General features: G+C 32.1%; 1 protein-coding gene, 1 long non-coding RNA gene and 1 pseudogene across 2 annotated transcripts; 2 read left to right on the top strand and 1 right to left on the bottom strand.

Annotated features, from left to right (window-relative positions):
• The first annotated feature begins 322 nt into the window (after positions 1 to 322).
• LOC134253455 (uncharacterized) lies at positions 323 to 8,240 on the top strand (annotated as a pseudogene).
• Positions 8,241 to 13,328: 5,088 nt separating this feature from the next.
• On the bottom strand, positions 13,329 to 14,162 carry LOC134253450 (uncharacterized). The gene has a single exon (XM_062735976.1). It carries the CDS (start codon positions 14,160 to 14,162, stop codon positions 13,506 to 13,508), a length of 657 nt encoding a protein of 218 aa, XP_062591960.1. The 3' UTR covers positions 13,329 to 13,505.
• Positions 14,163 to 14,970: 808 nt separating this feature from the next.
• Positions 14,971 to 15,648, top strand: LOC134253452 (uncharacterized). Its single transcript, XR_009989131.1, has 3 exons — positions 14,971 to 15,132; positions 15,344 to 15,393; positions 15,516 to 15,648. It is a non-coding gene; the product is annotated as an uncharacterized LOC134253452 (long non-coding RNA).
• The last annotated feature ends 11,680 nt before the right edge of the window (positions 15,649 to 27,328 follow it).

The raw sequence follows: 27,328 nt of genomic DNA, 5'->3' as shown, positions 1-27,328 counted from the left end.
TTTATCTATCCAATACACAAGACAACAAGTATATTTTAATAATGAAAGTACAAAACTCCAAAATACAATGTAGTACGTAAGCCGGATTTTAACTGAAGTTAACCACTCATTTTAGTCACCGGGAAAATGTTATGACAATAGTCACATGCAGTGACAATCTCCGATCGATAATCATATATTTTGATTTGAAACTTTCAAAAAGGGTATATTTTGTATTATTAAATTTAACCTGTAAGTTTCATGACCAAAAATTAAATAATTGTTCATTAATCAACAAAATCACAATTTTCAGTTTTAAAATTCCCGGCCCGGCTCGGGTTATACAACCCGTTTTAGTCACACTCAACGAGAAGTTTGTGTTTGTTTTGAAAAACCGGAAGCCATGTGGTCAGTCTGTTTTGACATTTAGATAAGGTCCATAAAGGTCGAGGAAATTAGAACAGGTGACAGAAGTCCACTCCCACCGGTTACCATTAATTTTTAGAATGGAGGTATTTCGGATGGTAGAGCTCGGGACTGAGATTGTCACGTATCTCATGATGTTAAGTGCAATTAGTTAGAATAATCTAACTGTGTCTCGGTACAAGCCCTCACCACAGTTAGAATACGTCCCATATACTTGTAATGTAGCAAATTGGAGCGGATCCGCTCCGAAACGATTTTGAAGAATATAAAATGATTTGCACTAGAAATAACTATCCAAATAATCAAAACAAACCTTTTTGAGATTGCTTATGCCTTTTATCCCAAAAAATAATCCATATAAATACGAAAATCCAATTAATTTTTCTCAACGTTTTTCTCTCGATTCAAATCCTGTCATGTTTACATTCGGAACTCTCTAGATTGTTCCTAGTAAAAGCACTATGCGAGTTATCGCCCGTGTTTCTTTTGCTACATTACGAATACACGGAACGAATTCTATCGTTAAACCGGGTCCGTAGGACAATATCATTTTAACGATAGAACATTCTATCTAAAGTGCAATGTAAGTATCTTATCCCTTAGCAAAAACAAATGCTATATTTGCATTGACTTTTGATTTTATTTGTCTTGAAAATACATTGAACATTGGTTATGCATTTATTTTTGATTGCAAAAATCTTCAGACCATTGATGTTGGAATGATTGAAATTTGATTTTTTCAATAAATGTTGTTTCAATGCATTTATTTTGCATTTATTTTGAATTTATATGATGTCATACCAATAACAAATTACACATGAAGTGATCTCTTTGGTAAATCCATGATTGAATTTGTATTTATTTTCTGAAGCATTGATTCAGAAATAAATGGTATAGCTTTATCAGCTGTGTATATTGCTGGTTATATTAGTGCTGACCAGCTGTAAACATATCCAGGGAGAGGCTGATAAAAATCACGTGATTACTCTATGTCACTTTATCAGCCATTTCAAATTCTGCTGGCACTGCATCCAGACAAGCTATAGAAGCCATGATGTACTTTGATGGAAATGATCAACATTTTGTTGTGTTCTTCCCTGTGGACTAAACTATTCATATTATGGCAAAAAGTTGTGTAGAATCTAAGAATGATGAAGACAGCTAGTGTTGTTTTGTGACAGACAAGTGATATTGAAGGTGATGAAAAGATGGTGTTGTTGAAGTAGATGCCATGCAAATAATGGATACATTGTTTTCTCAGGAAGTAAGTTATTTCTTTTTTTCTCAAAATTTATTCTTAATCACTGTTTATAGCATTATTTTACCCATCATTACATATTCTGTGGAATTTCAGAGAGGGGGAACATGCCAAGTATTAAATTTCACTCTCAAAGGAAGTCTTATGTAAACAAAGATCGGGGCTTAATTTCCATCACATGCTTTCTGATCAAATTAAGTTAATCTATTGCTCTTTGTTTAAGCAACACTGCTGGTGTCCACTGCTGAGCAGATAGTGTAACTATAAACTAATTAGTCTACACTACAGAATTACTAATTATGCACCAAACCTCAAAACACCATGCAGTCTTGACTCTCATTTCTTTTTTATTTAAAAGATTCATTTATTTATCAAATGATAAATATCTTGAATGTGTTTTTTTTTTCAGAGTATGTATATGCTCCAAGTGCAAAAATTTGAAGTTAGATCCTGTGCCACTGAAAATGTTCAATAAATAAGCAGTAAAATAAGCAGTCTATAGTTAAATGGAAAAAAAAAGATTTAACTAATGCAGTTCCACAAAAACTACCAATAACAGTCCAGAAAGTGAGAAACTTATTTGCTGAGTAAAATAGAAATGGAATTCAAGAAAGTGTACTTCAAATTGTGCCTTTGTGATATGTGATTAATGTATGGAATTATACTGTTATTGTGTCAGTGATTTTTGGGTTTTATTCATGTCTCACACACATTCAAGTGTAACATTTAATTAATAGGAAGTTAGTAATTCATTTACTTGAATTTATAACTGTACTGGTGAATTTTTAAGATAAGTATTCAAAATTTTCGTAAAGATACATGTGATGGATTATTAGTAATAATGCTTGCATTGAGAATCATGCTGGATATTGTTTGTTACCATATGTATTTATTCTATGTTACTTCTCAAGTTTCATAACATCACTTAAATGTTTTTATTAAATGTATTACTTTAACATTTTTCTGTGATGTCACAATAATGCTAAGTGACATCAAATAAATGCTTCATACTGTATTTCATTTGTTTTGCATTGATTTTGCATTTTTCCGTGATGTCAAATTAATCCTTCATCTCATTTACATATTTCGCAAAAATCCAGCCATTTTCAATCAAAAGTCAATGCAAAATAAATCAAAATCCAATGTTCAATGCTATTTCAATGCTTTTTTCCCATACAATTTAGCAAGGAGGCACAGTTGATTTCTTTGCAAATCAAAAAACAATGAAAATCCAATGCTCAGAAAACAACTACAAAATAAATCAAAATTCAATCAATTTGATTTTGCTAAGGGATCTGCTTATACATGTACCTGTAATCTGGTAATGGCTGTATACAAACATGTACCATGTGTACATGAATTCAGTGAGTTATATAATTGTAAATACATGTAACACTGTGTAATACTTCAGTCTGTGTTTCTGGGTTAAAGATGTCATTTACAACTTAATATTATAAAAATTATAAGCCTTTTAATTATGCTAGTCTGAGAATGAAGACCACTACTTATTCAGCAATTTCATCTCGACCTCTTCAGCTCTAAAACAAATTCCATTTATATCTTGAACATATCACTTTCATGCAATACAAATGAGTTCTACATGTATACTCATGCAGTAGCTGCAGATCTGTAGCGTACGTTATGGTTTTATATATTTGTCTTTGACCATATACGCTACAGATCCCGCAATGCAAAAAAAGGTGCAATTTAAAGCGCAATATTTTTTTCGCACTTTGGGGGAGAATTTCTCCACTTTCCAGCATCGGTAATCAACTACCTTTCACTCCCTAATGCTAGACACATCCTGTAGCCAAAATGTACATTTTACCCACTTCCCAACCATTTATAAAATTAGCTCGCTTGAAGTGAATTTTCAGCAATCTAACAATTGATTTTAATCAAGCGAGTTTATCACTTGTAGAGACGACTATAAAGGGTTGGGAGATGGATAAGATATACAGATTAGTTAAATAATGTGTCTAGAATTAGGGAGTGAAAGGTAGTTAATTGACCAATGCTGGAAAGTGGAGAAATTCTCCCCAAAAGTGCGCAAAAAATATTGCGCCGTAAATTGCACCTTTTTTGCATTGCGGGATCTGTAGCGTTATGGTCAAAGACAAATATATAAAACCATAACGCTACAGATCTGCAGCTAACTCATGCAGATACTGGTGTAATCAAATTTTACATATTAATGCATATATTTATGAATGGTATAGATTCCAATACACTGGGCATATGTATATACCATAAAGTATATAGTTATAGTAGCAGTATTCTGGAAATGACAAAGATATAATAATGGTATATTGACGTACCATATCTATACTATATAGCCACCTCCTTATCATCATGATCATGGTTGATTTTCAGGGCTTAAGTTAGGTTCACTGTAGTACATGTATCAGGCAATAGGTGATAAGTCCATGTTTCCAGAATTATCCCCCAGACCCATGGCTGGGTTACATCACAGTGATCGGCATTTAGTAAATAATAATAGTAACTAAGAGCAGGGCTGATTGTTATTTAATAGTTAAAATGTAATTTTCATATTCGTTTTCACCAGTGACAATTTGTACAATATATTTCATGATGTTCGCTGCAGGGATCTTGACACACTATGCAACTTTGTACACTAGGAAGATGGACCCATGATTTTATTTATCAGTTTTTGATTTCAGTTAATGATATTGCCGAGGTTACTTGAAATAAAGGGCATTTAACATATTTTACATATACAGTAAAACTGTTTATAACGAAGTCACTGGGACCTCTGAAATTACTTTGCTATATTCGTAATAGTGATACTGTAAAGGAATACTCTAAATTTATATTGCTTGGGATCCAAGATAACTTTGCTTTATTTGTGAATTTGCCATATTCGTGTTCGTACTAAACGAGTTTTGCTGTAGCAAGAACAGAATGTGTCAGAAGTGAAATGAATAATCTTAACTTCAAACGTGTATCAATAATTTTTTTTTTTTTTTTGCAGACCAGCATGTATAGCTGTGTACAGATCCAAGGACCCAAACAAGATGAACTATATCTTCTGTCTGTTAGGACTGTTAAAGTGAGTTTATACATTTATAAACCCTCCCCAAAAGCCAATAGCTACTTTAGATCTAGCCAATAGCTACTTTAGATCTGTGCTTGTAAATGTTTTCATAAAAAGTGAGCTTTTCAGATTGCATTTTGTCTGCTGACTGCTGTATGTCCATCCATCTGTACATCATGACCCCAGGTTTACAGGTTTCTTGATGTTAATTTGGTTCTAATGATTAGATGGTGATAATGCAATAATTCTTTGATTATCCTTTGTTCTGCCTCCAAGTATAATTCAAACAAACTAAATGTATAGTTGTGATGAGCAAGGGTGACTCTTTGAAATTGTGAATTTCATGGTCTTTGTTTAAAAATGTGAACCCAATTCAATTGTTGGAAAGTTGTTACATTATACTCAAGTGACCTATAAGGCCTGTGGGCCTCTCATTTCTATTACATGTATGTTAGTAAACGCTTTTACAGATCATGGAATTTAAATATCAAAATATTGGGCTCCAAGGATGTATACATTGTATATTCTTCCGTAAAGAGGAATAATTGTGCTCTAGTAAGATGACTCCTCTACAGTTGAATTGTTGTTAAACTTGTACAGAAGGTTTTGTTGACTTTTAATCTGCAAAGAGTACTTATTAAACAGTTGTTTCCTCCAATAATTTCAGTGCTTTTGCTGGAATTGTGTATGGACAGATTCTGGAGAATAATTCCTTGATTACTATAAACTGGGTCTGTGCTGTCTTCCAAGCTGTGTTTGTTTTAACCATTATTCTTGTCAGCCAACCAAAGGTAAGAACTTTAATATTTATTTCCCTTGTCAGAACTTTTTTGTAAAAGGGGACAGGAAAAGTAAACTAAAATGGCCATGGGTTGTTCATTTTCATGTATTCAGAAATATTTTTTAAAGGTCATAGGAATCAAATTCCTAAACATACTGATTTGTACGTGAACTCCATCTGAGCTGGTAAAATATGACTGAAATTTTTTATGCAAAATAGCAATGACACAGTCATTCAAAATTACTTGATGATCAAATAGAGCTATGACTTACATGTATGTTGCATATCTCCCATAGCCTATAATGTCAGTTATTTCTTGACACCTTCTCTGAAAAACTGAGCAGGGGGTATTTGCCCATTTTGGACCACTCTTGTTTTAGATACATGTACATATTAAGAAAGTACATGATAATGACTTGATTGAATGTTTATTAATTTTTTTGGTCACTAGAGTAAACCAATGACACAGGCCACTATGGCAGGCCTAGGACTCCTGACATTTTATCAGTACCTCATCCATGTTGTTGTCCATGAGACAGCTATCCTTAATATGCTTGGAATGTTCATGTTTGTTATAGCCACTGTAACCTGGGCAACACCAGCACTGGAAATTGTAAGTTCAATAATTATTTTACTATGTGATACAGTTGCCTTTTGTGTCCAAAACTAATTCTTTGATATTTCGTTCATGAAAATACTAATTGTAGTGAAATGGATAAGCTGATATGTTTATAGTTATAATGAAAGAGGGTGCCTCTTCAGAAATTATGAATTTCATGGCCCCTGACTCAGGGGTTTTGGTGTTAGGGTGGGGGTCTAATGATAATATAATAAAACTGCATTAATTCTTTGAAAATCATTTTCTCTTCTGCTTGGGATTAGACCATATGAACTGAGGTCCCTTGTTAAAGTAGGTGCTCAGAAAAGACCCCTTACTGCTCAGTGGCAGTAAGTGCCAAGTATATAAGATAAAATTTGCAGCTCTCTTTCGGCAATTGGTACCTTTCTTCGTGGATGAAAAATTCTTGATAGGGAGGTTAAAACAACAAACAAACATACAAACAAACCAATTGTCAGTTGCTAAAAAAATGCATTATACAGTACAGGTTTACTTTGTTGTTGTTACCCATTATGTTACTTTTTACAGAGAGACTGTGTTATGAAGCAGAGTTCAGCAGATATATCTATCTCCATGCTGGTTGGAAGTATTGCTTGTGCATTAATGTGGCTACTTTATGGTCTTATGTTAGATGACTTCTTTATTTATGTAAGTGTACAATGATCTTCTTTAGTGTAACCTGTAACACTTGAAAATAATCAAAATGTATGTTTGAAATTGCATTCTTATGGGCTATAATTAGGAATCTCTTGAGGAGAACCAGTGAGTGAAATGACCAAATATTCTTCATATTAGGTGTAACTTTCACATTTTTTTAGCGCATGAGCTTTTCTGATCACATGTTGGCTGTCGTCCGTCCATCTGTCCTTAGAGATATATTGTGCAAAAGATAACAGTAGTGGGTTACTTTCAGTATTTAAGTCTGTTTGTGGAGAGGGCTTATACTTGTTTAGGCTATGCCTGCTACCCAATCCATTTATGTATTTATTACATGATAAAATATGTTCAAATCAGCAAAGTCTGTTGTGGGGTGGATACGTCCAATTTTTTTTTCTTTCACACTGCAGTTTTAAGTTCATATTTTTATCAGTTGACATCTGAGACATTCCTTATTCTTAATTCTCATTGATATTATTTCATTGCAGTCACCAAATGTTGTGGGATTAGCTACCGGTGCTGGCAAAGTGGCTTGTTTAATAAAGTACAGATCAAAGAAGAAAAATGAATAAGTTTAAACATTATCCTACTTTAATTTGCTGATTGTGCCTTCAGAATTGCAATATTCTGTGATGGGGTATTTTTTCATGTACTTATTTGTTCATCTCAATAAGCTTATCTGTGATTGTTATTTTGAAAAACTCAATTAAGGTGCTATGTAAAGTATTTTCCTGCATTGACACACAGACTTCACAAAGCTTATCCCTTTTGTTATGACAGTCTTTGTCAATACAGTCCCTCTACAATGAAAATTTATGTGTTAACGTTAATTTTGTGTTGTTTTTTTTTTTGTTGCCCAATTCTTATTATATGCAATTATATTGAAAGGAAAACGAAACATAGGGTAAACTATACAACTGATTTAATTTCATTTCAAACTTATTTTCCAGTATTGTTATGAATCAATAAAACTTATCTTAAATCAAAATGTTACCAAAATCTAATTTGATTTTGACCAATAATTAAAAATAATTGACCAGTAATTAAAACTCATATGATGCTATATTGGTCCTTCAAAATGAGAAGTCCGCCTTTCTTAAATTATCTTATTTGACTCGCTTTGGATCTATCACATCCTTGATTCAACTCTGTAAGGAGTTCATACGTGTATTTTTACGAAAAATTTTGTTTAAACATTTGTGGTAAATGATTCATTTTTAATTTAAAACTTCATATTTTAATTTAAAGAAAGAGTTATTTTGGAAGTCCATGTTTGCTCTGCTCCTATTCTGTATTGTTTGATGGATGTTTGATCTTGGGTGCTGTTCCTGGTCTTTATAAATTCAATTCACCAAGATATTTAGATGAAGTTTAAAATACTTGTGATAATTTATTTAATACATGTAACACATGCAGTGGCCATGTAAAATTCAAAGAGTAATAAAATAATTGCACGGTTTACAAATTTTCTTTTGTGGTGTATTTTCATTTGATAATTCTTTAAAAATGCTTCATGTAAAAAAAACTTTCTTATGATTATGTCAATGCACTTTTAAGGTACTCCGATTCTCAGGTTCTGAAAATCAAGCACTGACTAATTGAAAATGTCTTTGAATTTTCAAAGTAACGTGTTTTTACCCACAATAATTTTTCAAACGTCATCTTTCAAGTTAATCATATTATATAGAGAAAATTAGTAAATTTCAAATATATATTCAGGAATTGCGAATAAAAACACCTGCTATGCATTTTCCAATTCAAATTTGATCAATTAACACATTTTAAAAATAAAAATCATAGGCATCCAGGCTTTTGAAGAAATTCCACAATTTTTATATATAATGTACTTTAATTTCTTTTATCTACTTCAATCATTTTACAATGCAAAGTGTATAAAGATTCTCCTGTCATTGCAAAGCACCATAAATCACCTCTAACTTCATATCATGATAATAAACATTGGTATCTATGGTTAGATTAAAATGAACACCAATTTCTTGATATATGTAATTTTAAAATGCTTTTTCGGGGTAAAAATTTCTACTTTTGAGAACGCCTTTCTGAGAACTTCAAAGAACCTTGACGCATATTGAGAGGTATATAATGAAAATTGTTGCAAGGAAAGATTTCATTTTCAAGCTGCATTTTGAGACTTTTTGAATCAAATTATAAAATTAAAAGAGTTGTCCTTCCTGGCTGAGGATCGGAGTCCCTCAAAAGATTTAAATTCAATGAATCTCACTGGTTGTATATCAGCATCTCATCAGGCCAACAAATTGAAAACAACGCATTAACACAGTGTAGTAATTTGCCTGCACTGACAGGTGCTGTTATTTATGACATCCAGAAACTTACGACATCCAAAACAAAAAAAAAAATATGTTATGCATATATTTGCATTCTCATGTATTATCTCTCTATCATAGTTTTTAATTTTGCTAACCTCTATAGTGATGTTCAGGGTGGATTCAACTTCAATGACTGGAAAATAGATTATTTTAAAGTTCAACTTTCCTTAAAGTTTCCTTAAAGTGTTAAGCTCACCTGAGCTAAAAGCTCAAGTGAGTTTTTTTTTTTATCACATTTTGTCTGTAGTCTGTCTCTTAGCTGTTTTCCGTCTGTAAACTTTTTACATTTTCGAATTTTTTGCCAAAACCACTGTTCCAATTTTGTTTTGTTTCCAATCAAGTTTGGCTCTAATCATTCTTGGATGAAGGAGATCAATCTTGTTCAAAGGATTGCGCCTCATTCAAGGAGAGATAAATAGGAATTGAAAATTTGATTGCATATTTTAAAATCCTTTAGCACCACTGGCTCAAATTTAGTGTTGATTCAAATTTGTTCAAATCATAAACCCCAGGGACAGCTTAAGGCCGCTATGGGGGATCAAAGTTTTACATAAAAATATATAGAAAAAAATCTTGAATATTATTTTTCTTAAGATCAGCATAGTCTACTTAGTCATATATTGACATGAAAGCATTCTCAGTGTTGATTCCAATTTGATCAAATCATGACCCCCCAGGGATATGGTAGGGCCACTATGGGGGATCGAAGTTTTAAATAAGAACATTTAGGAAGACACTTTTTAAAAAATCTTTTAAAAACAACAAACCCATGTTTAGACGAACGTATTATGCAAACATCCTCAGGTTGTGTGAATTCAATTTTGTTCAAATCATGAATCATAGAGGAAGGTTGGAGCCACAAAGGTGAATCATACTTGTACGTAGGAATAAATAGGAAAAAAACTTCTCAAGAATAGAAAAACCATTACTAGTCATATCAAGTTTGTTTAAAGCATGCCGTTGTAACAACGAAACGTAACCCCGTAGAATATTGACGGGGGGGGGGGGCATTTTTCATTTTTTTAACGCGCGGTATTCAATTTGTCGGCACGGCCAGGTGTGTTATAAGACCGAAGACAGCCAAAAATATGAATTCAATGCTTAAACAATCAAACAATCTTGTATTCCACCATATTATGAGTTAAAACTACATCTTGTTATTTTATTTCCTTACTTTACTTTCTTTCCTGGCTTTAAAACGTCAGTTTTAAATATTTTTATTATTCCCATTAACCCAAATGAATTTGAATTACCTATATTGGAAATCCAAAATTTCATAAAGTCCTTACAAACAATGGTACAAAGCAGGTTCCAGTAATTGCTCTAACAACTTGAAGCCTTTTCTTTTCTTCTTTCGAAAATATTTCCAGTAAATTAAAGAGATGCTTGAGTGGATTTTAGAGACCTAGTCAGAGAATCATGAAACAGACTTAGACCTAAGTCAAATTTTCAATCGCATGTAAAATGATTATTTATCATTAAAATTGCAAAAAACAAAGAAACAAACAACACTTTTACATGTATATAAATCAATATTGACTTATATTTTAATTTTGGTCTGCTTGACTTCTACAATTTAAGTATAAATCTTAATTTTGACATAAGATGTTTCATGATCCTAAAGCCAGGACTTTTCACAATATTATATTGCGATTTCAATGTACAGTTAATTCTCGATAAACCGCCACCTTTTGTAATTTAGAAATCATGGCGGTATAACGAATTTGGCGATGAATTGAATTTCCCATCTTTTAGAAAACAAGAAGTAGAGTTATCGTTCTTAGAAATACAATTTAGTTTCTATTCTAATTATCACATGTACATGTATATAAAAACATATTTCTGATTGAAAATACATCAAGTATTTTTTTTAATGTACAATTTCGCTAAAACAAAATGTGCAGTTATGAAATAAAGACATTTAAGACAAATATTTGTATATGAATGTAAATCTGCACGTTCGATATTGAAAAAAAAAACATACTGGGTCGATCGTCGTGATATATTGCCGATAAGTAAAATAAATTCTTTAATATGTTCATTGTTTATGGTATCATTGTTGATGGAACGTTTACAATTTATACCGTATAATTATTTTTCCCAGCAAACTTTGCACTGTTTAAAGCAGAGATCATCAAAATAATATCGTTATCGACGTACTTTAACAACGACCGCTTTCGTGGCGAAGCCATGACTAAATGATTATATTACACTGGCGTCGGAAGCAAATTGAAAGTGGGGGGGCTAAGTGTAAAAAAAAAAAATTATACCTTAAAAAATAACCTGACAAGCAAAAAAAAGAAAAAAAAAGAAAAAAAAAAAAAAAAAAAAAGAAATCTTACCATTTCCCAAACACGAAAATCCTATTTCGTGGGGGGGGGGGGGGGGGGGGGGGGGTTAGGTTCGACCTTCAATACCATATTTTTTTTTCCAAACACCTCTGCTTTCCCCCAATTTAACCTATACTGCGACGTGTCTGTAGAAAGTGGGGGGGCTAAACCTACGAAGCAATGTTCAATTTCTATACTAAGTATATATCTGGAAAAAAAGTGGGGGGGCTAAGCCCCCCCTAGCCCCCCCGGTTCCGACGCCTATGTATTAAACAGAAAACAAATTATTATAACAGTTCATGTTAAAATTATTGTTTATTTAATTCTTGTTTAATTACTTAATTGCATGTACCTTGTCTGCAACAGGAATAGCGTCAACTAATTAGCCGCGCTTCACTGACCACATGCACCTGTGGCGGTATATCGAGATAATTGACACTTAAAAATGGACGTTTGTTGTGAAAACAGGGTGGCGGATGGCGGTATGCGAATTTGGCGTTATAAAGAGAATTTTATATAGCAGGAAAAACGTCCTTGGGAAATCATGGCGGTATTGCGAAAATGGCGATGAATCAAATGGCGATAATTCGAGAATTAACTGTAGTTATAGCGTCTATTCTTGAGTCCCGGAGTAAGGAGCTGTTTCTTACGTCGTGGTCAGGAATTGTAATATGAACCGAGGTCCCTTGTCGCAGAAGTTGCCGTCATGACAAATATCCCTCACTGCTCAATGGCCCTGAGTGCCGAGTATAGGATAGTATAGGCTAAAATTTGCATCTCTCCATCGGCAAATTCTAGTGTCTCCATATGAATGAAAAATTCACGAGAGGAAGTTCAACAACATACAAACGAACAATCATCCCAAAACACAAGTTTGTAAATATCACGAGATCGCAACAAAAAATATTTTATATAATAAAAGTTTTATATGTTTTTTAAGAAGGGGGAAGTGGGGTAGTTGTTGCACCACACTAAATAGTGTCTGTTATTTAAGGATTTGTCATATTAAATATTCTATTGTAAAAAGTATGATCTTCTGTTGAATATTATAGGTACATAATTTATATAGTGATAGGTGTTATAAACATACATTGTGCCATAAAGGTACAAATTTATCACAAAATGTAAAAAAATCAAAATTTTATCACAATGTGTTTATCAAAACACCTTCACATCTGATTAAAATTAATTCTAATTCACAAATTGGGATGGGAAACTAGCTTTGTAGTTGTAGCCCAGGAGGTTTTGTAAAGTGGTTTGTGTTTAATTAGTACATGTATTATATCATTTATAGTGTTTGCACACTTTTTAAATTGACAGTTTTCGAGTATTTTTGAGGGGTCACTTCCTCGTTTTGCACCTGCATCCTCTATTGACCTTGTTTAAAACCATAAGTACTCTCTATAATGTCTTTTTGAATTTATATTAAGGTCATGTTAGTGTTATTTGCGTGCAGTATATTATACATCAAATAAATTTTTGTTTTTGGTTCACATTCTAGTTGTGGGATACCAGTATATTACTGCAATGTTGTCTGGTTTATTCCCTGAACGTCTAAAACCTATATAAACAGTATAATTATCACACTCAGTTAAGAGGCCCTCTGAGGGGTTCAGGTAGACTTTGCCTGTGTTACATGTGTTATCTTGATTTATCAGTCTAAATCAGATAAATTTATTTATTTTTCTGATAAAGAATATTACCAAACCACAATTTATTTGATTAAATAACTATAATTCAAGACACCAAACAAGTGTTTTTCATATAAATATTTTTATTTTTTTAACACATTTCATTACAAGCACTATGATACAATATATTTAAAGTGATAACAAGTTTATTTTTTACAAATATTTAATTTTAAAATACATAAAACCACTTTAAGCACTCTTCATTAAAATCACATTTTAAGTACTATCTAATGTGCTTTTCAATATTAAAATGGAAACAGAGTTTAACTTCAGTTCTATACATTAATTAGCACTAAATTTTTTTTCACATTTATTGGGTTTAATCTCTCATTTCATAAGCACAGATTTTTCTTCATGATAACTACTCCAGGTGCAACAGCTCTGATGAGGAGTCTGTGTAGGTCATGAGATCGATTGTCCCATTTTGGAGGCGTTCTCGCAGCAGTTGAAGTCTTCTCCCGATGGTGGCATATTTCTTAGCTGATGGTCTGATGGTTCCGCCGACTTGTCTCTGTAAGATTTCATTGGCATTCTGAATGTATTTGAACAACTTAATCACTGTGAGTATGTTGGGGTGATCATGTTGAACCATTCTCTTTATCTTGCTGTGCCATCCTTCCAGACTGTTGTTCGTTCTTGGTCCGTACGTGCCGAAGTGGTTCCACAAAAGTCGGTCACCATTCACCCACTGCTCTGTCACATAGTCTGTAAAGGTCTGTGTCAGCTCTGTAAGGTCGGCTTCATCTCGGTCTTCCAGGGCTGTAAACCATACATCTTCTATGCAGCCGAGGGGAACTAGAGGCAGAACAGCTGCTCTTCGAACCAATGTCTTGACGTCGTCATTCTCTTTGTACAGAATCTGTAATCCAGTCTGTTGCGCTCTTCGCCATACCTCCTGTTTGAAGTGGAAGAAACAGCCCTTTGTGTTGACTCCAGGAAACACTTGTCGAATGGAATTGTGGATAGCTGTCTCGAAGTCAGCTAGGGCGTTGGTAGGACAAAACTGTACATAGTACATGTACAAAAAAAACGAACATGAAAATTTTTTAAGCACCATAACAAAATAACTGAATTCAACTGATGGATTGAAAAAAAATATCTAGTCTAGATTATTTCTAAAAGAAAACAAAAGATTTTTTTGCTTTTTAAATATGTTAAAGGCATTTAAATATATTGATATATTTTAATGTTAAAATATAAACATTTTGATTAAAAAATAAATAGAATTAAAGATTAATTATCATAATAAAATAACCTTTTTTTTTAATTAAAAATAAATACTTTGAAAATTGTTTGAGTCAAAAATATTTAAAATTTTGAATAACATTTAATTTAATTTATTTTATAGGACTTATTGCTAAGATTTCCCCTATATAAGTCTTTTATTATTTTTTGTATTTTATTCATACAGTTTAAAACACAGGTAACACGGGTCAACTCTACATGTGCCCCTTAGAGGGGCCCCTTAATTGATTGTGATAATTATACTGTTTATATAGGTTTTAGACGTTCAGGGAACAGTGACACTGACAGGATTGGTAGAAATATTTTTTTATATGTATGGTATAAATAAGATTTGTTATTAATATTAGGATAAAAGTGAGCTATTTAAATTTAAGTTATCTTTTTAACTTGACCTTTCCATATTCTTTATAATTATAGGTGTCAAATAAGGTGTCAAATTCTGTTATATACTTATTAAATATTTTGCATTTTTGTTTCGGAAGCTCTATCATTTGAGCCTGGTCTTAAATAGTGTTTTCATGCTTATCTATCTCCGATGGTTTCAAGTACCAAAAAAAATACAATAGAATGTATCCTTGAAAAGGCAATGAGTAGGGAATATTTTCCTCATGATAAACCATTTTACAAATGGAGTTGTACACATCTGTTATTTGTTGTGCTAAATTCTTTATTGCTATGGAGTTATTTTCCAGTAATTGTCAGAACATCAATACATCAAGGACACTTGGATATTGTCCCAAGCAGTAAAATGATTATCTTTATTTTTTTTAGAGTACTAGAATAATAATGGATAAAACATAAATGTATCCAAGGAAAGTTATCTAAATATCATAAGCGTTAAAATTGATAAGTTTTAAATATTAAATAATATAATAAGTTGATAAGGTTTCTTGATTATGTTTGTTTGAGTATAAAAATTTATCGTTTCAAAATAATTAAATATTTTACTTGTAGAAACACATCATGTTGTACTAGCTACTTTGAAGTAAATGGTGTTTGCGAAGGTATACGCTTTAATTCTATATCAATAGGAAAAATTGTGTAAAAGTAACCTTCAGTTGTTTCAGAACATGTTTCCTTAAAAACATATTTCTACATCAACTCATGCTTAAAAATGTTTTTAAAGTATGTCCCCCGGGGTCCTATGGAGTAAACTGCTCCGAGGAGTGTCCTAAAGGCTTTTATGGTCATTTTTGTGAGGAAAATTGTACATGTACAGATATCTGTGATAAGCAATATGGCTGTGTGGAAACAACTAGTGAGAGGAGTATGATTCTTAATATATAGATCTATATTGACATGAACATTCACTGTACATTTTCATAGAATGTAATGTAGGGAAAGTACTGCAAATTTATTTATGGTGAATTTAAAAACTTGTAAATGATGAGTATAATACTAGTATGTGCCCAGGAACATAATTTTCTTTAATTTTTCAATGCAGAAGGCACACTTTTGAAATCAAGTCATATCTAATTAAAATCTCGTGCATTATATGTTATTGTTAACTTTTATTCGTAACTTTGAAAAGTTAATTGCCTTGTATTTTTTCCTGAACATGAAAAGGTAAAGATCGTTTAAATTATCAGACAACAGTTACTACATGTATGAAAAAACAAGAGAATCTTATATTGTGTTACAGCAGCATGGTCATAAAACAAAACATAATTAGTTGTTTTCTACGACATATTTTGACACTGACACTTCATTTTTATCGCAGATTTGGATGTCAGTCAAGAGAAAACACACATTCTTTCTTTTCCTCGGTGTTTATAATAATTTTGGTGGTATCTGTGGTAGGAATAGTTATCTGCTTCCTGGCCATCTTTAGTACAACTGTTTATTTTGCAAAAAGGTAAATATCGAATAATCGTAATTTTCTTTTATTCTTTTATCCATGTTTAAAGTAGATGATTTATTTATGGCGCTAAAAAGAATGTTATTACTAGTATTACTAAACCATATTCCCAGGTATGACAATCACTTAGCATTGTTTTAGATTTATAGATAAATTTCCTTGTCATTGTGATATAAAAGTTGCCCTTTACTTTACAGGTCCAGGATAACAAGATGGAGTATTTACGCATGTACTGCTGCAGCACAGGAAATGCAACAAGAAGACTATAGTGTGATCCTAACAAACAGGACAGATCAACCTTAATGTGCAAGAAACAAAAGATTTTGAAAATCAATAAGTTGAATTTAGTTTCTTTTGCAACACTACCAGTAGTACCTTATCAAAACAAAAGTAAATGAATTGCATGTGTATATCGAAAATCTGAAAATATTTTTAATATTTCAAAAATATGATTTGCTTCTATTTTTAAAGATATCAAACTTAGTAAGGCTTGTATTTTTTCAGCATAGAATGGTGTTTCTTTCAAAAAATTTTCTGATCAGTAAAATTAGGGTTAAAAAATCTTAAATGTATTTTGATTATCCATTCATAGTCATGATCCTCACTTCTCTTTGTATGTTTTGTTTCATTGTCTACATCTACTTCCACAAGAGAGTTGTAATATAACATGTACTGTGGAATTATTTTAATTCGTGGGGATCAATGTTCGTGGGTAAGCAAATTTTGTTGGTTCGTGGGGATGTAATTTCGAGTGTACATGTAACTCATATATACAGAAGATTCATTATGTATAAATATGTTTATAAAATAAATGTTTGGGAGGATGTAAATTCGTGGATAAAGGTGACCCACGAAATCCACGAACATTGGTCCCCCACAAACATTGATGATTCACAGTATGATGTATTTAAGACACATTTTATTAATTTTTGACATAAATGTACTGCTCTTCATTTTTGTGCATACGTCTTGTTATCAAAACTTGACGAATCCAACATTAACGAACACGAAAAAAAGATTTCTGTATTCGAGATAAAGAGTGAAATAATATTAAGAAAATAGTTATAACAACCAGTTCACTGTCACATGTATCAAGTATTCGATGTACTAGTGTCTGGTAACAAGATGTGTTTGTGAAACACTGATGCCCCCGTATGGCAACATAGTGAAGATTAAACTTTTCTTAAATGCAAATTTAATATATTGGTACCCAAAGTAGGGTCTCCTTACTGAAAATACAATTGTTAAACATGAAAGCCTTATCACCATCTGTTCTCAAGTTAGGGCCAGGTTAAAGTTTTTTCATAAGTACAGAAATCTTCAAAATCAAGGTCAGAAGGTCAAAGTTATTGGTCTTTCCACAAAGAAGACATTTGTGAAGTATGGAAGCCCTAGTCCTAACCATTCTTAGGTTATGGCCAAGGTTAAAACGATTTTAAAGTAAGCCAAACTACAAGATCAAGATCAGACGGTCAAGATTATTGGTATTCAACAAAAGGTCTTGTCACAAGGAATACATATGTGAAGTATGAAAGCCCTAGCCCCTACTGTTCAAAAGTTATTACCAAGGTTAATGTTTTTTCATAAGTCTGAAAATCTCTGAGGTCAAGGTTATTGGTATCCAATAAATGGTCTTGCCACAAAGAATACATATTTGAAGTATGAAAGCTCTAGCCCTAACCTTTCATAAGTAATGGCCAAGCTTAAAATTTGTAAAAGTAGGCCAAACTCCAATTAGGGTCAATGGTTTTCATATGAAATGAAAGGTCTTGTCACAAGGATGAAATAAATAAAGTATGAAAGCACTAGCTCTAACCCTTTAAAATATGTGGTCAAGGTTAGTTTTTCGAAAAGTAGATCAAACTCCAAGGTCAAGGTCAAAGGCTCAAAGTTCTTGGTATCCAATAAAGGGTCTTCTTACAAGGATTATATATGTGAAGTATGAAAGCTCTAGCCGTTCCCGTTCAAAAGTTATTGCCAAGGTTTAAGTTTTTTCTTTAGTACAAAAATCTCTAAATTCAAAAGGTCAAGGTTGGTAGTATCCAATGTTTATAAACAAAAGATACGGCCAAAGAAAAAATTTTGGAATTTTTGTGTAAAAGTGGGTCAAATCGAAGGTCAAGTCAAAAGGTCAAATTTTGTGGTACCCAAAGAAAGGTCTTGTCACAAGTAATGTTATGGGCAAGGTTAAAGTTTTTGCAGACAGCTAGACAAACAGAGAGACAGACAGACAGACTGGCGGACAGGACAAAAACTGTATACCCCCGAAACTTCATTTACGGGGGCATAAAAACATTATTTTCAAACTTAAAGGAAACATCGACTGTTTATGCTGTATTATAAAGCCCGGTCATTCATTCGAGACTGTGTAAGTAAGTTAGGTCACTTGATGCAATAGGCACTGACACGAAAAAGATGCTTCAATGCTAAATGGTCCTTAGTAAAGGTCAAAATACAGCTCTCCACCAGTAAGCGGTGGAATCTTCATATGAGTGCATAATTCTCGAGAAACACGTTAAAAAACAAACAAACCAAACAATCTATTGAAGAACTTAATACAAGGGTTTTCCGGTAAAATCATGGACAAAGCGTTTTTCTCAAAAAGTAATTGGGGCACTAAGCTGAAATTTTCAGCAAATGTTTGTTTATCATATTTAAATGCATCATAACATTTTTGATAATATATAGACAAAAATAAAGATTTTATTATGCTTGAATGTGCACAGGGCACGGTCCTACGTCGCACGGCAAAAAACCAAGGGTTTATTAGAGAATGCAGAAGTATTAATTCAAAATAAAAGTTTTAAATACATTTGATTGGAATGGAAATAATCTTAATTCGATTCCACAACCAATTTTGTCGTCTTTATAAAAATTCAAGGTATTTTGTTAATTTTTCCCAAGCATTCGAAATAAGAAAGTGGTAGACACAACACACAAAAAATGGCGACGTTTGATGACGTTACGGCGCACCGGAGAGAAGTTCAGTTTGATTTAGATGTTGTAATGACACCTCAAGAGACTTTAAATGAATACAGAATAAAAAAGTATAAAAATATCACTAGATCTTTTAGTAAACAAATGAAATGGAAGCTTTCTTTGCGAAGTCTTTTTGATCGAATCCCTATGGCAGTACAAAACATACGGACAAACTGCTATTGTAATAACAAAAGACGCTGTCGCTGACCGTCGATATAAGATTCTCTCTTAGTTAAATGGTGGTGAGAATACTGTCCGTAACTTACTGATAAATCTTCAAAAGATCGTATGTTTGTGCCACATTGGTTCCTTAACTGTTAATGGAGACTCAAGTTTGTGAATCAATGGGATTTCTTTATTTAAGTGGGACTTATCCAACTTATCAACTTTATTTTTAGCAAAGATGAAACGTGACGCAATATTAGACACTTTGACGTTATCATCCGTGCGCCGTAGGGCGATACAATACCATTAAAACCTCACAATTTGTTTATTTATGCATATATCTACAGTGATTTAAGCAGTTCCGGATCGTAACGGGAAAAACACTCGGTAAATTATTTATGCAGGACCTGTGTTTGATTTCTACATTGAAATAAGTAGTCCTTTATTTACTCTTTCAAGCCACATTAATATTTTGTTTAAAACATTATACTTTATAATCGAAGTTTTCCAATTAAAATATGCTGGAGTTCAAGCAGTTTAGATGATTTCAAGTAGTTCCGGTTTTCGCCACCTATCGTTGTTATTTATAGTTGTAACAACAGAGGTCGTCTCAAAATTCATTTTTAACGATCAGATCTTAAGTTAATAGGGACAATAATATTTTCCCCCACTTTTTTAAAGACTTGAGCTCGAAAATGGAATATCAATTATATCATATATAAAGAAGAAAAGATCATGTTTCAACAACTTTATTAACGATAAAATAAACTATCAAATATTTAAAAAAAATAAAAAAACCCATAAAAATCAGAAAATTGCACTGGAAAAAACTAGAAAAAATCATCAAAATAAATAATATAATTAATCAAGGAATTGTTGTTCATTTCATACAAAAAACGAGGAATAGGACATAAATGCCCAACATATAATTCACCAGTTCACTTAATTGTATTTGAATGCACATGAAACTTTGCTTTATATAGTGTGTGAAGTTTGAAGAAAAGGTTAAACTTGAGTACATGTACTTTCAAAATAAATCATTTTTATACACAGTAGATGAGAAAGTTGAAGGCCATAGGGGAAGTCAGTTTTTAAAAAAATACACACAGTTGATAAATTCTTACCAAATTTAAAATTATGTATAAGTTACAAAAATATCTTGAATAGTTTTTTTGGTTTGAAAGTTAGCAAGCTGCAAATTTAAAAAAAGTGAGGTCAAGGTAAAAACAAATCTTTAAGCAGTTGAATACCTCTCACTATATGTGTCAGCAAATGAAGTTTGATAAAAATATCTTGAAAAATTTCTTTGAAACTGGGCTTAACACAAAGTGTCACAGATTGACAGAAGGACAGATGACGGACATGACAAACACTATACATTTTGCGTGTAATATACATTATTAACCTCTGCAAAAAATTCTCCATTTTAAGCCAGGATTGTCTAAAAAGAATTTGATAAAACTTTCGGCACACTGATGACCTAGCTATCAGAAGGCCTGCTACATACATTGTAATTAGCAGTAACCCTCTTTTGGTTTCATTGGTGGTTTCATAAAGTTCTTGCTTTCTTTTGATTTCGGACATTTTCTTCTTTTTTTCCCTTGACTACTTTAAGTTCTTTGGACTCAGTGATATATTAGATATAGCAAACATTGAAAAAAAATTAATACACTCTACATTGTATAATATTTAATGAGATCTGTTCATTCTTTACAGTTTCTCGATTCAATTATATTAATTTGTTTATATGTATTTTCTTCTAAGGATCTTTGAATTTGTAGTATCTTCTGTAAACAGCATGTGTGTGTTAGAGAGAGAGAGAGAGAGAGAGAGAGAGAGAGAGAGAGAGAGAAGAAGCTATATGGGGGAGAGAGAAAGATACTTAAAGCCATGACTTTGAAATTAATAATAGAGGGCGGAGCCCTCTCACGGGCCCGAAGGGCCCGTGAGAGCGAAGCTCTCCCTATAGGTAACACGTATGTATATGAAAAATAAAATAAATCTATTGAAAACTATATGTCATTTACAATACCTATGGAACTGAGATTCTTGGCGACAATATGGCGTCGGCACAAATGGCGTCGATTTTGTCCACGCGCAAATTCTCGTTGTTGATGAGATTTTCATCAAAGTAAAAACATTCAATCCAAGGATAATGTGTAGTTATTCTTTTTTACTCAAAATCAAATCCATTTGTAATCAGACCCTTCCTACTTTCGTTTTAGACGTTTAGATTTATTTATAGTTCGCGCTAACAAGTAAAACGGCATTTGATTGGTCAGAATTTCCCTGAAGGCGGCACTGTCTGCACTATGGAGGAGCGGATCTATATGTGGCCCCTTTCACAAGAATATCCTTATTTATTGTGTTTAATACAATTTGCCAATAATAAATGTCTTCAGGATTATACTTGTCAATACATACCAAGCTAGAAATATAGGATTTTTTTTAGACATAGTATATATTTTTGAACAATTAAAAATGTTTTTAAGGTGATAAAATAAAATACCCTGTGAAAATCTAACAGGGGACTCAATCAGAGTGTGTGGATTTCTTCTTTTTCTTTTTTTAAGGTATCCAAATTGTTTATGAATATCTACTTGTACATGAAAATATTTATAGCAGAGTGAAGTCTAAGTATCATTTTTGTTGTGATTTTTTAATAAAATATTTTAATTTACGAAGTTTTCCTATGACAAAATTTCAGTTTATTATCCTATGACAAAATTTCAGTTTATTATGAAGATCACTATCAAAAGAAAAATCTAATACAATTTAAGTATCTTAAAAATTTAAATTTTCTTTTTGAAATTGGAATTACATATATTTGTCTGAGTTAAAGCACGGGAAAAAAGTTAACAATGTATGATGCACAGTCTGGTAAGGTAGTTGTTCAGTCTACATGCATACATCTTACAGTAAATGCATGTAGATATCCACAAAGTTATAGGACTTCATTAGTTCAAAGTTATAATAAATGGGTTTCCAATTGATGTAAAACAAAAAGAAATAAATAAAAAGAAAAAAAAGAAATAATACAACAGGGACGTCGACATAGTATTAAATGACCCTGATGAGGATCATGCATCCTTTAATTTGCAAATTTTTTTCTCGTAAAAATTTTGATGCTGTTATATTTTCAACCCTTGTGTGATAGTAACATGTTGGTCAGAATACTCGATTCATCCAGGAAGTAGATCATCTGTCAGCAGTGTAGTTTGAGTCCCAAGTTCGTCTTCTGATCTGGCCATGATAATATTGTTCTTACTTTAGATGATGTCATAACCATGTAATGGGAGTAATAACAGTTGAGAACTGACTTGAGGTTTCTAGATATAAAGTGTTGTTAAATAAACATATAAATCAAGTAAGTGAAAGAAAAGGAATTGATGCTCAGAATATGTTTATGAATTTATTATTGTTAGACGGAGGCGTCTCTCATTTCTTGGGCCTGGTATGTTAATTGAATCCATTACTGGTCCAATGCATGCCCCTCTTTTTACCATGATGAAATTTCGTAGGCGTTCTCAGATTTATTAAGCAATTAAATTGCATTTTTTGATTGAAAAGTAATGAGGTACATGTAAGAGATGGGAAGGTTTTTTTTCTTCTTCAAGAGAACTGAGTTCTTTGTTATGATTTTCGGACACTGACCATAGACCTGCATGAAGCGAACTCTGTGCTTTAGGTCTATACACTGACAATTTCAGAATTTAACTAATCAGCCGATTTATCATTAAACAATAAAATCTTAAATGCAGCAATTTTCTCTTCATGGCTCCGCCCTCACTAACGGTCACACCGTCTAACATATTACTTTCTCAGCCTTTTAAAATCAACATAATTTATGATAAAACTCTGAATGTAAAATAAATTCATGTTTCTGACTTTTTGTTTACGTATTTTCTCTTGTTTGTTTTACCAGCTCTTTTGAGACAACCCCGTTTATGGTTCATTCGGAACTGCTTAAAATGGGATGTTGTGAATATTGCTCTTTATTTTGGATTTACGCCGTATTTTAACGAAACCGAAATTTCATGAGATAGAAGATACATCAATGTTTCATTCACATATCTTAAATGAAATACACACCTTACCACAGTTTCAGAGCACGTCTTTACTTTCAAGAAAGCACGTGTTTAATGTCGGTCAACGTCACTTAAGCGCTTGCGGTTGTAAAAAAAAAGCCTGGACACGGTAAGATAGACGGAGTTCTTGATCTCGCTATGTCATCCAGAGTATGGACAATACATAAAGCTTCATTTATGTAAAGAATCATAAGAAACAGAAACATTTATGTTTGCTTAATTTTAATTATTTAATTAAAATTATTTGGAACTGCTTAAAATCCGGAACTGCTTAAAGCACTGTACTTGAAATTCCCTATGTATATTCTTTATATATGTACTAAAGAGTCATGAAAATTTCAGAACGCAGTGATGATTATTTTCACACTAGACAGCTTGTCCAATCGGAAAACCCTCGTATAGGATCTCCAATGATCTGTGCTTGGATATGATTTTTATCCACAGTCTTTTTTTTTTATTTCCGAGCAAACAAACGCAAAAATTCAACTTTACATCATCATATATATAAGTAAAGTCTAACATATATCCATGAAATATTAAAAAAGTCCTTTTTTTGTATGAAATTTTTTTTTTGAATGTTTCATTATTGAAGTTAATTTGAAGAGATATTTATGGTCAATTAACGCGATGCTCTTTTGTCTAGCAATCACACAAAATTCAAAAAATGCATATAATACACTGTATGAACTATTTACTAGTTCAAACAAATGACCACAGTCAAGCTGTCTGAAAAACTATTATAATTGCTCTTGAAAAAGGAAGTTTTTATCTTTATATAATATGCATTATGAACAACTGTTACCAAGGTTAAAAATAATTTAACATAGCCTATATGGAAACAATTTCTTCGAAATGTCTAAATAAGAGAGACAGAAATAAAATGTGAAATCGTTTTTGAAAAAGTACAAAATTTGACTGAATGTCCTTATTTTTTTTTTTTTTTTTTTTTTTAGCGAAACATATTTTCAGTTTGCTACAGTTTCATAAACTGAAATAAAATCTGTCTGATAAATATATTATTATGTTTTTCATTTGTCAGGATTCTACAAAATGCTGTGATGATGAAATGTTTTGTATCTAAACAATGTCTTTCAGTGTAAATCTATTATTTTTTCTCATATAGCACAGAGCATCATTATTTTGTGGTGTACCCACAAATATTAATCAATTAATTTAATTGCTTTATTTTAACGCCACAATGTGGTTTTTGGAGACCAGGTCCTCCAACAATCTTTTGGAATTCCCATGGATACCAATTGCGTCCCGTTATAGTAGACTTATTTTTGTTTTCATATGAAGCAGAACATGTTCGTAGTCTTATACGTGAAAAAAATCCACTTGCTGTTGCCTTCAACGCAACGTTCAGATATAACGACGACGGCCGCAGACGTATTATCAATTAACAATTGTTATTTCAATTCTTATGTCGAAACAATGTATTCCAGTGATCTTGCAATAAAATATACTACATAGTATGACACATCCATTTCATATTTAGAAATATTACTTGAAAAATATGATAATGGTTATTTAACTACCAAGCATTATGATAAACGTAATAACTTTGATTTTTCAATCATCAACTTCCCTTATTTATGCAGAAATGTACCTTCACCAACTGCACATAGGTTTGTATCTCTCCGTTGATACGATATGCGAGAGCATCATCTACGTATAAACGAAGAAAATAATCAGTAGCCTCGTCAAAGGAGTCCTATGGTCAATACAATGCCATTGTCAGCAAATACACTTTATCTTAGAGTCAAATGTTGACTGACAGTTTTCTTACCCATTGTTTGGTCATTATTTACACGTTGAGTTGTCGACAGCTTTTTTAACGTTCATTCCCGATCATGACAAGAAACACATGACGGGTGTTACCGGTCAGCAGGAGATGCTCACTCCTACATGTCACATAACAGTGGCGTAGCATCGTTTTTGAAAGTGGGGGGCCAGCCAGAGAAAAAAATGTTTTTTACTTACCTGAAAAAGTTGACAAGCAAAAAAAAAAAAAAAAAAAAAAAAAAGGGGAAAAGTTGCCCAAAGTCGAAAATCCTTTTTCGTGGGGGGTAGGTAAACTTTTTCTCATTGTCAACTACTTTAAGTATCAATTCTAATACTACATTTTCGGTACATCACTAAAAGTGGGGGGGGGGCGACCATGCTTTCAATTAACATTTCCTATAGTATAAGTAAGGTTGGGAAAAAAAGTTGGGGGGCCAGGCCCCCCTGGCCCCCCCCCGGTTGCTACGCCCCTGCATAATCCCACTTCTGACTTTTTGGAGGTCCGTGTTTGCTCTGCTTGGATCCTATTTTGTATTGTTAATGGACTTTTTATCTTGAATACTATTCGTTTTTTTTCTTTTGAAATTTTAAATCTATCTGAAAACTAGCTATACCGCGTAGAATTTTTATTCATATAAAAACATTTTTTTGATTTTAGTTCTTCTGTGAATTGTGTAAAAAGACACAATTTTCATTTACTCTCTCATTTGTATCTTCTTGGCATAGATGATTTATTTATAAACAAGTTTCAGCTCAGTCTAGTGAACATACAAAAAAAGTTTAATACTTCTATGATATACAGTATATTGTATTACTTATTGAACGACCCTCGTCTTAATTGTTCAACCAATTTACATGAATTGTCTACAGACTTTTTCGTCTTCCAGGGAATACACGGCGGATGTGACAGGTCGAAATATACAGAGAATGGTTATCCTCGTTTTTATGTCTTCTTTAAAAATATGCATACTGTGAAATCACTTATTTTCGTGGAGGTTAACATTTCGTTGTTTTCGAAGTATGAACATACCCAGGAATTCATGCCCACCACGAATGTAAATTTTCATATGCACAACTACAATAAAGTTTTTTTTTAATCCACGAAATCAAATCCCAAGGAACCAACATTTTTTCTTCAAACCACGAAAATTTGACCCCACAAAAATATGTGATTTTAATTGTTAGTCGGCATTCTTTTGCCAGTCAATGTTCCATATCTTTAAAAAGAATCACATTTCTTATTGCTTATTGCTATTAGAGATCTATTGTACCAGAAAAACGCATATAGCTTCTAACAGGTTTATGTAAAACATTTGATGAAAACGTTTGTTAGGAAAAATATATATAATAAAAAATACATTAACATGAAATATTCCATTCAGACTTTGAACATTTTTCATATCAATTGTGAATCTTCAGCGTTCACAAGAGGAGCAAAATAATTATGAAATGCAAAATGTCTAATATAAAGTATATATTGTTAAAGAATAAGAAATTGTTCGCATCAAAATATTGGTAAAGATAGTGTGCTTAAAGTGGTTGAAATCTACTTTTAAAATGCATAAAACTTAACAATAAAACATATCTTTATAGGGAAGCCCACAAACCATAAATTAAAAACAGACTTAAGTTAAAAATTTCAAATCAATATAACTTTTGAAATAATTTTTATAATGTAATAGAATTTGTACCATACGTTTATTTGGATTACAAGTACTATACAAACCTGCAAATATCAATAACCTTTTGTTATAATTCACAAACTATTCAAAATCAAAATTTTGAATTAAGTCTGTTCTCAGTTTATGGTCTCGAGGCCTGTAACAAACAAACTTAATAAAAAAATAAAGAAAGTTACAGATTAAAACATGTTTGTATAAGTAAAACAAATAAGATTATTTATTTTTTTCCACAAAATCTATATTTAAATTATTTTTCATGCAAAGTTTCACAATATTGGTATTTCGGTATTCTTGTGACAAAAAGTTGTTTATACTGATAAAAAAAATGAGCTTGAATACTATTTGTTACCTCCAAAATTTCATTGCAGAAAGATAGAATTTG

The sequence above is a fragment of the Saccostrea cucullata genome, unplaced genomic scaffold (genome assembly GCF_032062105.1).
Source record: "Saccostrea cucullata isolate Sc308-1 unplaced genomic scaffold, CSIRO_AGI_Scuc_v1 ctg4315, whole genome shotgun sequence".
NCBI lineage: Eukaryota > Metazoa > Mollusca > Bivalvia > Ostreida > Ostreidae > Saccostrea > Saccostrea cuccullata.
This window is presented reverse-complemented; position numbering and strand designations above follow the sequence as displayed.